The sequence below is a fragment of the Prunus persica genome, chromosome G3 (genome assembly GCF_000346465.2).
Source record: "Prunus persica cultivar Lovell chromosome G3, Prunus_persica_NCBIv2, whole genome shotgun sequence".
Classification (NCBI taxonomy): domain Eukaryota; kingdom Viridiplantae; phylum Streptophyta; class Magnoliopsida; order Rosales; family Rosaceae; genus Prunus; species Prunus persica.
The window spans coordinates 3066627-3081375 of record NC_034011.1 but is presented as its reverse complement, the minus strand read 5'-3'; the positions used below and the strand labels follow the sequence as shown (position 1 = coordinate 3081375).

Sequence of the window (14749 nt, the reverse complement as noted above, 5' to 3'; positions counted from 1 at the left end):
GGCTTATAGTTTTAGCGGCAGAGCATTTCATCTTTCTAATTGCTAATTAAGGGTCTTACACCAAGACAAGACAAGGCAAGACAAGTCACGTCAAGCGTAGAAGGTGAGTGAAAATTAAAAGATGGCGTTGTGTTTCACAAGAGAAATGGAAAAAGAAATAAAGAGATGAAGATGAGGTGAGGTACTTAAAAGCGAAGGCAGATTTTCTACACATTCTCTCATCACCATGTGGGGACCTCCCTTACTTGAACATAACACTATCTTCATGCACTACATACATATATATATCTCATATCTGATACGATATATATGGAGTGATTAATAGTCAAAAAAGCTGGATCTTGTTAATCCACTTTTTTGTTTTTAATTATACTTTGTTTGTACAAATAAAAAAATATTATTCGGTTAAAATTTCTATTAAAGTTATCCACTGGCGGCATGGATTTACCGGCAGTAAAAATGAGGTGAATGATGAGTTGAAGGGAAAGAAAAGAGTGAGATAATGTATGGTCTCCAAAGCTGTGGACAAAAGGATCTAATCTTTGATCTGGTCGATCTACAAGCCTTCATGTCAAATTCGGTTGGCTTCTAATTCTAATCCAAGAGATTGGCTCAAAAAGCATTTTAAAGATATTTTTAAGTATATATATATATATAGCTATTCTCTTATCCAGATATTCGCACGTTATTATCGTGCTAATGCTATTATAAACAGATAGAAAATCAAGGAAGGATAGTGCACAATACATAACGTCCGTACGATAATAACGTTTGAATATCGTATAAGAGAATTTATATAAAACACTGCCCATAAACTTCATTTTCAAACCACCATGCAATATCAGTGTAAAGCAATGTATATTTTATGGTATCTCTCAACTTTTTCCTGCTTTTAGTTTTTACTCCTACGTATCCAGCGCAAATTAATACATATAATAATGGAAGGCAAGGATATCCCAACAACCCCTCTTGTGATAGCTGGAGTTCGTAACTAATAACTAAGAATATTTATCTCTACAATTGAGGTCGCAAGTTCAAATCTTCATTATAATATTATTTGATTGAAACAAAAGTAAACCCATCACATATAAAAACTTACGAGAGTCATACAATGTCATTAGGGTAGTGAGTTTAACGATTCACAAGGCTTCATGCATTCGTATAATTTTGTAATGAAATATTATTTGTTTTGGTTTTAACACCATTGCATGTATTGAAATTAAAAAAAATCGTTGAATTGTTAATCGGCATTGCATGTATTGAAATTAAAAATATCGTTGAATTATTGATCGGTATGATGACGTGGTACAATTTGCATACGCAATTTATTTATTACCTGCTTTCAACATTTGCAGAGCACATTGGATGCATGTTTTATTTTAAATAGTAATGGCCAAAATGATGTTTTTATGTAATTTACTAAGAAAAAGGAAAACCAGATAGACATATATCTTAATTAGCCATGTCTGGTTCTTTTTCTTTTTTTCTTGTTTTTTTTGTGTGTGTCGGTTTTATTGTTGCCTTGGTCTCCATGATTGGTGCTCAGAAGCGCGGCAAGTGCCTCAGATCAAAATGCAAAATGCAAAATGTCAAAAGACAGAAGCTTTAACAGTTGTGTTTCGAACCAATTACACTTAAAAATATATCTTCTGCTACTTCACTTGAACATAAGGTGGTTTGAGGAAAAAGTTAGGAGAGAGAGAGAGAGAGACAACTTTATAGGGAGGCACAAACTTTCTTTGAATTTAATATGCAAACACATGGGAAATTTTTTGGACGATGTGAAGAATTTGGTTGTTGAGAATTTTTGGGAAGAAATTAACAACTAAGCAGAAGAAGAAAAAAAGTTTGTTATCTTTTTTTTTTATAAGCGATAGTTTAAATTAAAGAAAAATGGGAATTTTTCACACAGGGAAAATTAAGATGCTATGAGGATTCGAACTTGAGATTCCTAATCTACAAGTCAAGACCTTTTTTAACTGAATTAGACCTCATTAGCAAACTTGTTATCTTTTATGATCTCTAAAGTATACTACGAAACAAGCCATGTAAGAGACTTGTGAGGACCACAAGATCATAACAGTTTGATATGCTAATAATAAATTATCAAAACATCATTCTAAACTAAAATTATTTTAATTGCGCAATATTATAAAAGCTAGCTTGGACTGTAGGAAAAGAAAAGGCTATATGCCCTATGGTCAAAAGTGGTATAGAGCTGTAATGGCTATAGATTGAAAAACTGGCCGGGATTGGGAATGTAACTTGGTATAATTGATATAAGTATTATGATTTTGTTAGTGCTTTGATCTCCTTGATTAATATTCATCCATAACGATTCCACACTTACTAAGATTCTAACAATAAAGTAACCATTATGCCTTTTGAGCAAGGAAAATATCCATTTGGATCCCAAAATCATTGGCATCAAAATTTCAATGTAATTACGAGTTAAAATTATTAATTTTTTGAATATAAGCGATATTCTAAAATACAAGGAGATGAGGATTTTTCACACACATACTACCAAGATGTCATGAAGATTTAAATATAAGATCACTTATTTGCAAATCAAGGTCATTATTTTGTTAGGAGCTAGACCCGTTGGCACGAGTTAAGATTTTCTAAGTTAAAACATTAGATTTGATTTATCCTGGTTGGAAGAAGGAGGATATGAGAGTTGGGTTTTGATTATGTATGTAATAATATGGTAGGTGAAGTAGGAGAAGTTGTTCTCAATGGAATGATAGTGGGTTATGAGACCACCTACCCACCGATGCGTTGACCAATTTTTTATTGGATATTAACCCTAAATCAGGATCTTAAAACGCTCAGCCCCTAATTAATTACAAACTTTTTCCTGTCTGACCATTAACAAGCCTACAAAAAGGTAAGCTTTCGGCTAGAAACAATTCTGCGTTCGCATGCACATAAAGTGCCCGCAGAGCATGCACAGTATGCAATTTGGTTATGGCTGCCATTTATTTTGCAAGCATAGAATCGATAGTTAATAATCAAGCCATAATTCTTTGAAGGTTGTTTGTTCCTAATAAACCCATATAGCTTTTAACGAGAAATAAACGTGTAGGGAATTAGGAGAGCGTGTTGCTTAAGAAAAGAAAGAAAGGTGGAAATAAAATTAACCGATTAATATGTAAACACAATATAAAGTAAGCGGAAGGTTTAGGTACCGATAAGTACTCTACCACTAGAGTTATAAATCCTCGTCTTACTTCTTAAATGTGTTTTTATACACAATTTGAAGGGATGCCCTAATAGTATAATTTTGATCTTTCGATTTTGATATCCCTAGAACTCTAAATCCCTTCCATTGTAACCGCCCAATTGCTCAAATTTCCAACAAAAATAATAGGATATGGATGGCCCGAGTTGGTTGGCAGCATCCATTAGGAAACATCGATGTTCTTATAAAAACGACTTGTAGCCATCATGAAGCACTAGGGTTAAGCCTTTGGGTAGTCATGTCACTTGCCGACCCTGCACAAGTCACTGGCACAATTAAAACAAATTAATTAATTAATTACTAAGAAATTAAATGCGATCAATCATTTATTTTGTATGTGGCTCTTACCAATTCTGGCTAGGATCCAACCCAAGTATAAGCCACAAACGACTTGATCACTGCGGTTGGCCATGTCCATGTACAAGGGTGCATGTTGGGTCAAGCAAATTAGACCAATAATATGTGTTTGAATTTTGCAATAATATATTGGCTGTCAATAATTTGAGATGTACTCTTTTTAGAGGGAAAGCCAACAAAGAAATATAGGTCATAAAATCTGTTGTGTCGTGATTCTTTGTGGTCTACAAGTTTGTTCTTTTGTTCATGGATTATTCAGATAATATTTACTTGAATTCTGTCCATTACATTTCTTAGGCCTTGCAAGATGGTAATTGAATGGTTAACATTCACCTAAAAAAATAAAAATAATGCATCCGTGGGTTATGTCAGTTAACCAATGCTAATAAGGCCCTTTGCATTCAAATTCGTTGTTAAAGTACCCCACGTGGTGAAAAAAGAAATTTTTTAATGGACTTTTGAAGTGGGAAGATGGTACCTAAGATGGGGAAAATTAATATATATAATCTGATATATCCACAAAAGTGGTTTGGTGATTTCAGCAAATCAAAACAGAACTACATTTACTTTGCTGCATATAATATTTTTATGAGTAGACTTAGTAGACCATGAATTTGTAACAAACTGAACTTGTAAGAATTTAGGTGAAGGAAAAAAGATCTAGCATAATATAAGTCTTTAGCAGAAATATATCAAAATAATTCAGTATGATTAGTTCAAATGGTTTGCAACAAATTTACATCTGGATTTTCTTAACATAGAAGATCAACACTTCTTCTAAGTCTTACAAAACAATTCCCATAAAAATCCAAATTCAACTCCCTCATTTCAAACCAATATATCCAATGCAAGCAAAGATTTTTCCTTTTTTGGGGTCTAAAAGAAATAGCATTTTCTTTTAAAAGAAAAAAAACCTTTCTCCAACCCTTCTCTTTTGCTCATCATATTCACTATCAAATTCAAATTTAAGCATTAATTTCTTATTTGTGGGAAAAATCTTGTTAAGGGCTTATAAGGAGTTGGATATTTTATTTTCACATTCTCACACGCCCCCGTACGTGTGGTGAATTTTCAAGTTTAACACGTGTACAACACATTTTGAGTGACGTAAAGCACATGTGGCCATTGGACTTTCATATGTTGACAACCCACTCTGATATTATGAAGGAAGTTGAAATTCCACCCTTATAACAAAACCCCATATTTTCAACTGTTTTACCTCCTGAATTATGACCATTGTAGAAATTAACCTCATGAATTAAAAAAGCAGTCAATTTAGTCCCCAAATTAATTAAAATCGCCAATTTAGTTCTTGTCGTTCAATTTTTTTGAATTTCAACCATTTTTCCTTCAAAAAAGTCGCGTGACTTACTATTTCATTTATTATTATAAAAACTAAAATAGTTAGAAAATAGAAAATGAAAAAAAACCGACTCTCTCTCTCTCTCTCTCTCTCTCCTCTGTTTCTTCCCAAGAAAAACACCCTCGAAACCCAGATTACCCAGTCCTCCAAAACCCCAATTTTCAGTCGACACACAGATTACGCAGTCCCACCCACTACCTCCTCCCTCCAAAACCCAGCCGGCATCATTCATGAAAAAGGCAATGCTTGAAAATTTTGAACGACTTGTGGAATGGGGGCCATTTATTTTCCGGCAAAGCAAAAAGAATTTCATAAATGAACGAGGTGGGTAAATGCTTGGGAAGATGAATCTTTTGGCAAGATTTCTTGTAGCAAATCGACTGTAAGGTGGGGTTGTGCGTGGGTTGGTTTTTCATTTATTATATATTATTATTTATATTTATAAATATGTTATTAGTTTTTATTTTGCTTTTATCATTATTTTTCTTTTAGTTTTATGTATTTGACTTTATTTACTCGAAATTACAAGTTTATCTTTATAGTTAACAAAAAATTAGATGAAAAATCACAAAACTTAACGACTAGGGTTAAATTGGTCATTTTAATTCATTCGAGTATTAAATTAGCTGACTTTTAATTCATAGGGTTAAGTTCAATTGGAGTCTTAGGGAGCGTTTAGTATCTTATTCAAATATGGAACTCAGAAACTTTTTTTTATTTTTAAAACAAGGAGTTCTTAAATCTATTTTTAAGATTCAAAATTGTTTGGTATGCAACTTGAAAACTGTTTTCAAATCTTAAAAATTTGAGAACTTGTGGATTGTTAGAAAAAAAACTGAAAAAACAGATATTTTTTGTTTTTAATAATTGAGGTGTTTTTTTTGTTATTTTTGAATTTTAGTTTTAAAAATAGGGCTAGCAAACAAGTTTTATTTGTTTTGGACTTCAATTCTGTTTTTGAGTTTAAAAAATTGAATTAAAGTTTAATACCAAACAGACACTTAGTGTCTCTACGATAATATACTATATAAAAAAAAAAAACTCTGTGGGCCCATTAGGGTTTTTTATGCGAACCCACAGAAAGCACTGGTATCCAAGCGTGGTACAGCATGAGCAAATTGGATTTGGAAATTGGCAGGCAGGCAGGCAGGCAGGCAAGCCAGTCTACAGTGACTTTTATAAAAGGCTTTTTCACCGCACGTGGTGGGCTGGGCCAACATGTCGGGCGTTCACACGAGTGCAAGCTCCTCCTCGGTCCTCACAGATCCCAATGAGATCCGCTGTCACACGCCACCACACACAAAATAAATTAATTATAATATCAACTCATCTGCCCCCTACTGCCTAGCAGTAAAATCAACACCACTCATGATCTGACACCTGTACTGCTTTGTTCCGTGTGGCTCTGTCCGCTTTGGTGGGTGAGAGTACGAAATTGACCTTGGAAGTTGTATGGGGTGTCTTCTTTTGAGATGGGTAGTTTTGGGATGGGGGAGTTTTGGGAGGGAGAGGAGAAAAAGAGGGGGTTGGGAGACAAGACAAGGCAGCTTTAGTAAAAGAGAAAAGGAGGTGGTGAGGTGATTAATGGTGTTTGTTTTTGTGTGAGGGAGTAAAAAAGAGAAAGTGGAGAGAATTTTGGTGATCCCAAGAAGATTGTGAAATGGAAAAACAGACTCTGAGAGGATGCAGCCTTTTCTTTTCCCTTTATTTTGAGAGAGAGAGAGAGAGAGAGAGAGAGAGAGAGAGAGAGAGAGAGATTGGATCCAACATACTCTTGGTGGAGCTTTGCTAGATTCACTTATTTATGTTCCATATGAACAACTCTTTAGTTACTTATGGATGTAAAACAAAAAGAATTGAGCTACTGTAAAACTGATCCAACTCAAGTGCATGGTATACTGCTTTGACTAACTGATTTAATTCACATATGTAATAACATTTTAATATAAAAGTTAGTTGTACTTTTGTTCTCGATGTTAGATGAGATCTCAAATTCGAATCCTCATTCCTCTATTAATGAAAAAAATAATTTGATGGAGCTAAATTTATTAGAAATCACCAAACCAATGCGCAGTTCATAATATAAGAGTTAGGCATATCTTTGTAAAAGCCCCTTCATTTTTCAAAATGCCCTGGTCTTCATCATGTGGCCTAAAGCAGAACTCATTTTCTACTTTGAATTGGTTCATTTTAGAGTAACATCCTTTGTTCTTGACTAACTAGAATTGAACCAATGCCTACAGTAAGAACTCTCGCAGTCTCTTTCTTCCTTCTATTTCAGAACACAAAGCTCAACATAGTTTCTGGCAAGAATTAAACTGCGGCATAATCATTCAATGATGACAAAAACTGCAATGAAAACTAGGTGGGATTTGCTGAGCTACAAGGACAAGTTACACTTAATTTGTGCCATAATTTTTTGCAAAAGGGTGGCGTGGAAATTGAATTAAAGCAACGACTGTGATGTTCTGGTGAAAACAACAGGCCTTGGAGAGTTTGCTTGGATACTGAGAAAAAGCCACCGAGAAAAGAAAAAAAAATGTGGCCAGTCACCATTCCTCCAAGATTCTCTCTTTGAATCGTAAGTTTCAGGATAATGTTGACAGATGAGATGAGAAGCCCTAGTGTTGTGTGTTTGTGGACAGTGCAATTCCCACTATACACACCTTTTTAACATTGTGCTAAGTTTAGCGTTACAGTCTCAGTCTAAGCACCATTTCTGGTCTGCCTTGAAAAATTATATACGCACACATGGAAATGTCATTTTCAATTCACACATTCCTCTATAAAGCAGTAGCTATACATACTTTGAATCTTCAAAGCAATCAAAATAAACATTTATTTCTTCCCCATTAACCTAAAACCCAAAACCAATTGGGGATATAGGTGAAGTCCTGGACCATTTACACTAGTAGGCAATATGCTTTGAGATCCCAACATGGGATATGCATACTCTTAACAAGTGGACAACCCATATTAGGTGATATGGGAGCATGTGAGCATCCAACCCAAAACCAATTGGCAATGAATGGAGAACCCGAGATCATTTAAACTATTAAGCGAAACTTTAATTCTTCGATACATGATTCACACTCTCAACGTTTTAAACCTAAAAGTTTGTATACAACAGAAGAAAGGAAAACTTGTGTACCAACAATTTTCCACATTAAGAAATCTTATATTGGACTCACTTTCAAGCAGCACTATCATCTACAGAAATGAAACTTAGAATGGTACAGTGATTACTAGCCGAGTAGTTGCAATCTAAACCAAACCCTAGTGTCCTGCAAATCCAATCAGATTGGTATAAAGATACACACACACTAGCAAAGAAAGAAATGAAAGCAATTGATTTGTTTAAACATCAACTCAGAAGTCATTTTGATTGAGACTAGAACTAGGTTTAGCAGAACACAGTTGAGAACTGTCCTAACTCAAATTGTACAATGACATATGCATGCAATGCAATGCAATGCAAAGCATCTGTGTCAATTACCAATTTACCCTTAGTGGGTTCAAAATCATGTCCCTGTTTACATGAATGGAAGCTCCAAAGTTGCAATATATGATGAGAGGGAATTTAGGCAGGTGTCTTTGTTGCTTGGAATTGAAGCTTTGAAGAAGACTAGCTGCTGTTAGTTGCATTTGCAGGGTGGCTGGCTGCAGCATGCAGGAGGAGACTATGCCCGTACCAAATTATTGTTGTCAGTTTAAGACGTTTTCCCTCAGAATGAAAATGAAGTTGGATGGGATTCGTTGGCCTAAACAGTTGACCTGGCCACCTTCAATTATGACGTGACACACACACAGAGCTTCAACTAGATGCAGCAAAATCACGAGTTAAAAACACAAAAACAAAACGACTAGATTGCAATGTGTGAAATATTCTGGTTTCAAGAACCACGTGTCGTTTGTTCATGGGCTTGTCACTCAAGGCCCATGTTCTTTTGGATTTGGGCTAAAATATTCGTATGGCTTGGCCTAAATTATTTGGTCATATAAATTGGACTTTATTTTTTGAACTAACGATCTCTCTTCCTTCTTCTACCTACAAATCTCAACCTCACTTAAGCTTAAAACAATGAAATTTTGGCCCGGGGGTATAATATGGTTCAGTTGGTTGAGTTCTTCCACTTTCACGTATGTGGGCAGAAGTTCAAAACTCTCAAACACCCAATAAATATTTTGTGTAAATCCCCTTCCCCAATCGCTGGTTTGTACTGAAAAAACAAAACAATAATGAAATTTTGGATATAAGTAGAGAATCTGGGCTGTACATTATTCATCACTTGATGATTGGGTCATGTTGTAAATAAATAAGCCTTCAAAAAATAATAATAACAAGGACATCCTTACTGGAGAAAGACTCATTAACATCTTCCTTGTTAATGCAGAAACTTAGGAATGAAGCTTTCATTTCATTATGAACTTTTCCAACAAAAAAAAAAAAAGAAAAAAAAAAAGCAGAGGGCCATATAATCTCTAGATGATTGAGGTAGATAACATTGAAATTCTGATATTGTCTACTGGTGCCACCTCCTGGGAATTCTTCTCTTGATCAGGAGGTGTAGCCAATGCCACGCCATCATCGGAAGGCAGGCGGTCAATGAGAGTACGGCAGAGGGGGCAGCCATAATGAGAGTGAAGCCAAGTGTCAATACAAGGTGCGTGGAAGGTGTGCTTGCATTTTGGCAGCTGCCTCACGAGTTGCTCATTTTCTAAACCTCTCAAGCACACCCCACATTGAACACCCCGAGTTTCATCACAATTTGAACCTTCTTCTTCATGATCAGTTTGATCATCACTCTTATAATTGAGTGTGATTAAATCCGGTTTCAACCTCCTGTCGACGGTTCCTTCTATCTTCTTCACCGGTTCGTTGCCTGTTGGAGTATACGATAGTATACGGTTACGATATACGTACCATCCAACTATAGAAAGAATCAACACTAGAACTGAAATGGTCAGCAGACCAATTACCACAATGCCTGATGAGAGTGATAGCCGCATGGGGTTTTTAGGTTTAGCTGACCAGTAATGTTATAATTCTTAGGGGGCAGAGGGAGGGGTGCTTAGGCGATATAAATATATATATTTATAATAACTAATTAATCCAAAAGTGGATTAGGATATTGAATTAATATTGGCCATTGATCCGATTTGCACAAAGACATAGTAATGATATGAGAACTTGATTGGTTTCTTGTCGATGCTGACTTACAAGGGGGTGTGAACGTGACAGGGCTCAAAATATTTATACAAGGATGTGTCAACAATATAAAACAAGGAAGTAAATTACTTAATTAACTTAAGAAATAAATCTCTTTGATTTAGACAATAACTATCTAATTGAGTAGTCAAATGGTTTCAGATTCAGGTGATTTTTTGCAGAGATAATCTTTGAGGTAATATCTAAAAACTAGACAGTTCGAATCATTGAAATACATTGTGTGGTGGGCTCTATAAAAATGTCCCTTAAATAAGCTTATTTAAGAAATTCCTCAACTGAAGTTCTATGTATAATATCAATTTTAAATATCTCGCATGTTATGTCATTCAATACTTGCAAATATGTTAGTTTCAAAGAATTCGGCTAGTGAATAATAATATCCAGACATTGACACCATACGCATATGCTACCATGGATTTGTTGTCCTCCTCAATTTGATCGGATGGTCCCATCATATAGGAATCAACATCGATCCAATCAAGATTTGCTACAAGTGGTTTATTTTGATTTTGGGTTAGTAAATGTATGATATTTGTTTTTTGGTCACAATGTATAAAGCATAAAAAATAAAGGGCCAATTAAAGTACAGTATATGCTGCTTAGTGCTTGGTGTGCTGGCCTACATGATTGTTAGACTCTATGTTGGAATTTTTGTGCGTATTTCAAAATACAAAATTATTATTAAATTTATATTTGCTATTATTATTATATTTATTGAATTGAAATTTTAAATATGTGTTAAATGGTGGTTTTAATTCTTTTAAAGTTGAGATTTCAAACTTCTTTTCTTTTGGTATAGTTGGACGTTTTCTATTGATATTAATATTAATCTCTTTTGGCAGTTTTGTTTTGGGTTTTAATGTCTTGAATTGGAGAAAACATGTAGGCCAAATGTAACTGGCTATGATTTGATTGTGTATTAATTTGATATATTTATATTTGGATTTAAACAATATTAACATTGACAATTTATGCTTTTAACTATGGGAGCATTTTATGCAGCTTAATTATTTGTTTAATATATATTAGCCTTTCTGCTTCTACTTCTGCGAGAGGCATTTTTTTTTATAAAAAATTTTAAATTTATTTTAAAATTAAAAAAGACAATGGATAGTTATGTTCCATAAAAATAGGATCCATTATCTGATTTTTTTTTTAAATATGAAAAAGTATGAATTTACCATATTATCCTCATTTAATTAATAATTTCAATTCTTAGTGTTTGCATTAACAGCATTTTCTGGTATTTTGAATGTTTCACCATTCTCTTCTTTTTGCTTTATACATATATAGACAGATATAAACCTTTCAAGCTATACTTTTGAAAAAGAGAAATTAGATTGGCACCTTTCCTCCACATTCTTGAGTTTGTGTTCCAATTTGTTTTCTTTTATCAAGGAAAAGATTCGAGTTGTTCATCCGACCCAAGTATTGTGAGTGTACGCTTATGATGATCAAAGGTTGTTGTATCCTGGAGGGTAGGGCACCATACAACCTTGCTACACAGAGACATTGTCTCCGAAGGGCGAAATTTACTCTTAAGGACAGTGAATGACACGCCTCAACCTAAAACTATTTTTCTACTCAAATATCAGGGAAGATGATCTTCTACATCCAAAAAGATAAGTATCTTGATATAATTTCATTAATTTTATTTAATCTACTATATCAGTGTAAATTATAATTTTCTAATATATATTTTCTATGATATTTTGCAGAAAAAGTAGCATCCGTCAACCAAATTTTCCAACACTCTATCTTGTCCCAACATTTTGTCTTTTACATAAAGAAACAAAACTGGGGTCTTGCATATGTTTAATAATTCAAAATCATGAGATAAGTTAGAAAAATTGCCTGCACAAAATTGTAAAGAGGTTGTCAATTAACAAGTCAAATAAAAAAAAAGGGGTTTCCTTTTGGTTTGATTTCACTAAACTACTTTGGTTTGTGATGGCAGCTCTTTGGAACACCAGGAATCTCACCATGGCTGATGCCCCAAATCCATTTCAACTCCCCAATATTACCAAGGTTTGATTTCAGTACTAGTTATATTGAGCTATAGCTAAGTTGGAAACCTTTCATGTCCAACATTTGAACTATAGCTAAATGTTTCCCATATTAAATGTGTTCTTGATCATAAAAATTGCTCTTTGCTAGTTTCATAGTAGGAAATACATGCAAATGTATGTTAATTAGAGCTGTTTTTGTTATGGGACAGTTTAAGATTGCTCTCTGTCAGTTGTCAATTACTTCAGACAAGAACCAGAATCTTGATCGTGCCTCTCGTTCGATAAGACTTTCTGTCGAGCAAGGCGCAAAGCTGCTTGTTTTACCAGTGAGTTAGCTACCCATGTGGTTGTAGCCAAGTTGTTTGAATAAATGTTTGTTAGAAGTTCCTCGGGACCCTTAAATTCATGTTGGTTTGGTTTGCACTTTTTGTAAAAGGAAATGTGGAACTGTCCTTATTCAAGTGATTATTTTGCAAAATATGCTGAGGATTTTGACAATAGAGATGCCTCGCCAACATTGTCCATGTTATCTGAAGCTGCTTGTTGCCATGGGATCACAATCATAGGAGGATCTTTGCCTGAATGGGATCATGGTCGGTTGTACAATACTTGCTGCATATTTGGACCAGATGGAAGGCTGAAAGCTAAGCACAGGAAAGTAAGCACTTCGAATTCGATATTGTTTGGCTGCAAATTAGGAGGATAAAGTAAGATAAAACTTTTGAAAGGTTGATGATGGTGTTGCTTTGCAGATACATCTGTTTGACATTGACATTCCAGGAGAGATTTCATTCAAGGAATCTGACACCTTCACTGCAGGGGATCAACCTACCATTGTGGACACAGGTAAGCATCTGAAGTTGTCCTAAATTTTTTTTGGGGGAACATAAGATGTTAAACTTTCACATCTCCTATGTCTCTGAGTTAAGCAACTGATTAGCAATTTGCACATATGCAGAAGTTGGTCGAATCGGAATAGGAATTTGTCATGATATACGATTTCCTGAACTTGCTGCATTATACAGGAAAAGAGGTACTGGGTTTGGTTAAATTCTGGTTTTTAGCATCTTAAATCCATATTTCAAATTTCAAATTGGTTGTGGTAAATGCAAGGGGTTGACATCATATGCTATCCTGGGGCATTCAACGTGAGCACTGGTGAATTGTTGTGGGAGCTGGTACAGAGAGCTAGGTAAGATTGATTATATGCCTTGTAGTTGTAGACAGGATTCTGTGTATGAACCCCAAAAGATTGATTCTTTTTCCTCAAGGTTTTCTCAGCCTTATATGACACGATGCACATGATCCAGTTGCATTTCACAAACGCAAAGACATTGCATAGATATTGATAGAAACAAATTATTACTGCCATTCCATAATGCTTGACTTAATTCAGGCCAGACTTTATCACTTTCATACTTCTAGCATCTTTGCTTGTCAATGCTTTCTGGACAACTAAACACTTCGAAGTTGCAAATGTGGGTTAGTCCAGTTGGCTAGGGCAGTGTGCCCGTCTCCTTGCACCCAGTTCAATCCCCTTCCCCATAGATTAGAGTAGTTTAGACAGTTAGAAGTTGATTGTGTTTTTCTTGTTCTTAACATAAGGAAAACTCACTCTTCCCTTCTGTCCTTGCTGCCAACATTCCACATATTCTGAGCTTATTTCGTACAACTACAATACTTCCTCTGCACTAATTACAAATCCTTCCCTTTCTTCAGGGCCGTCGATAACCAGGTGCTTAAAGACCGACTCTGTCACCATAAATTTTCTATTGTTCTGACAGCCTAAAAGTTCTTCTAACATGACCATCCATGTTTTTAGTTATTTGTGGCAACTTGCTCACCCTCCCGAAACTCCACTGGTTCTTATACAACTTGGGGCCATTCCACACTAGTTGGACCGGTACTATAAATTCTAAAAGTTGTCAATTGTTTCCTATATGCATGAACAAAAGCTTTAGCTATTGTTCCTTTCTTTTTTTTTGTGAATTGGCAGTCTGGAGAGATAATTGTTACCTCAGGGCATGAGGAAACTACTGTCATTGCACAGATTGATTACTCTAATATTCAGCTCCAAAGGTGAATTGAAATTTGTAGTTAATGTATTATGTTGTGTTCATCTTTTCTGATAGATGTTCTATGGAATTATGCAGAAAGAGTCTCCCACTTGATGATCAAAAGCGAGAAGACATCTACAAGTTTATCGATGCACATGAATTAAATCCTTGAAGAATGGAAACTCATCATAACATTAGCTTCGCCACAAGAACTGCAAAACCCAAGAATAACTCTGTTTTGTGTAGTAAATTGTTTGGTGGCATCTACCATTTGAGTTAGAAACATATGTTTAAAATATGTTCCCCACATGTTATATTATGGGATATTATGGGAACTGTCAAGTTGGAACAGAGGTCCATATATACATACATGTGAGCTAAACTGGAAATCTAGTATTATAAAATGTCAAATGTTTTTTTTTTATAAATAGTACAGCCGGTCGGCTATACTCGGTGTTTTTATAAAAAGACTATAGCCAGGCGGCTATA

General features: G+C 34.9%; 2 protein-coding genes across 5 annotated transcripts; one reads left to right on the top strand and one right to left on the bottom strand.

The window, feature by feature from the left end:
* On the bottom strand, nucleotides 9447-9974 carry LOC18782592 (RING-H2 finger protein ATL52). Its single transcript, XM_007216034.1, has one exon. The coding sequence runs from the start codon at nucleotides 9972-9974 to the stop codon at nucleotides 9447-9449; it is 528 nt and encodes a 175-aa protein (XP_007216096.1).
* LOC18782180 (omega-amidase, chloroplastic) lies at nucleotides 11973-14682 on the top strand. Of its 4 annotated transcripts, XM_020558742.1 has the most exons (11): nucleotides 11973-12068; nucleotides 12152-12222; nucleotides 12413-12529; nucleotides 12640-12861; nucleotides 12956-13049; nucleotides 13162-13236; nucleotides 13317-13395; nucleotides 13923-13938; nucleotides 14026-14106; nucleotides 14200-14282; nucleotides 14357-14682. In XM_020558742.1, the coding sequence occupies exons 2-11, from the start codon at nucleotides 12178-12180 to the stop codon at nucleotides 14430-14432; spliced, it is 888 nt and encodes a 295-aa protein (XP_020414331.1). In that variant the 5' UTR covers nucleotides 11973-12068; nucleotides 12152-12177; the 3' UTR covers nucleotides 14433-14682. The 4 variants fall into 4 exon arrangements, with proteins under 4 accessions (XP_020414331.1, XP_020414328.1, XP_007215938.2 ...); XM_020558739.1 differs by having other exon boundaries at nucleotides 12013-12222; XM_020558740.1 differs by lacking the exon at nucleotides 11973-12068 and having other exon boundaries at nucleotides 12075-12222; nucleotides 13165-13236.

Bases quoted from the DNA above. Each gene is read 5' to 3' on its own strand.
- LOC18782180 (XM_020558739.1), top strand. From the start codon at position 12,145: ATGGCAGCTCTTTGGAACACCAGGAATCTCACCATGGCTGATGCCCCA. The intron at 12,530-12,639 runs GTGAGTTAGCTA...TTTTTGTAAAAG, and splicing joins CAAAGCTGCTTGTTTTACCA to GAAATGTGGAACTGTCCTTA. The intron at 14,107-14,199 runs GTACTATAAATT...GTGAATTGGCAG, and splicing joins ATTCCACACTAGTTGGACCG to TCTGGAGAGATAATTGTTAC.
- LOC18782592 (XM_007216034.1), bottom strand. From the start codon at position 9,974: ATGCGGCTATCACTCTCATCAGGCATTGTGGTAATTGGTCTGCTGACC.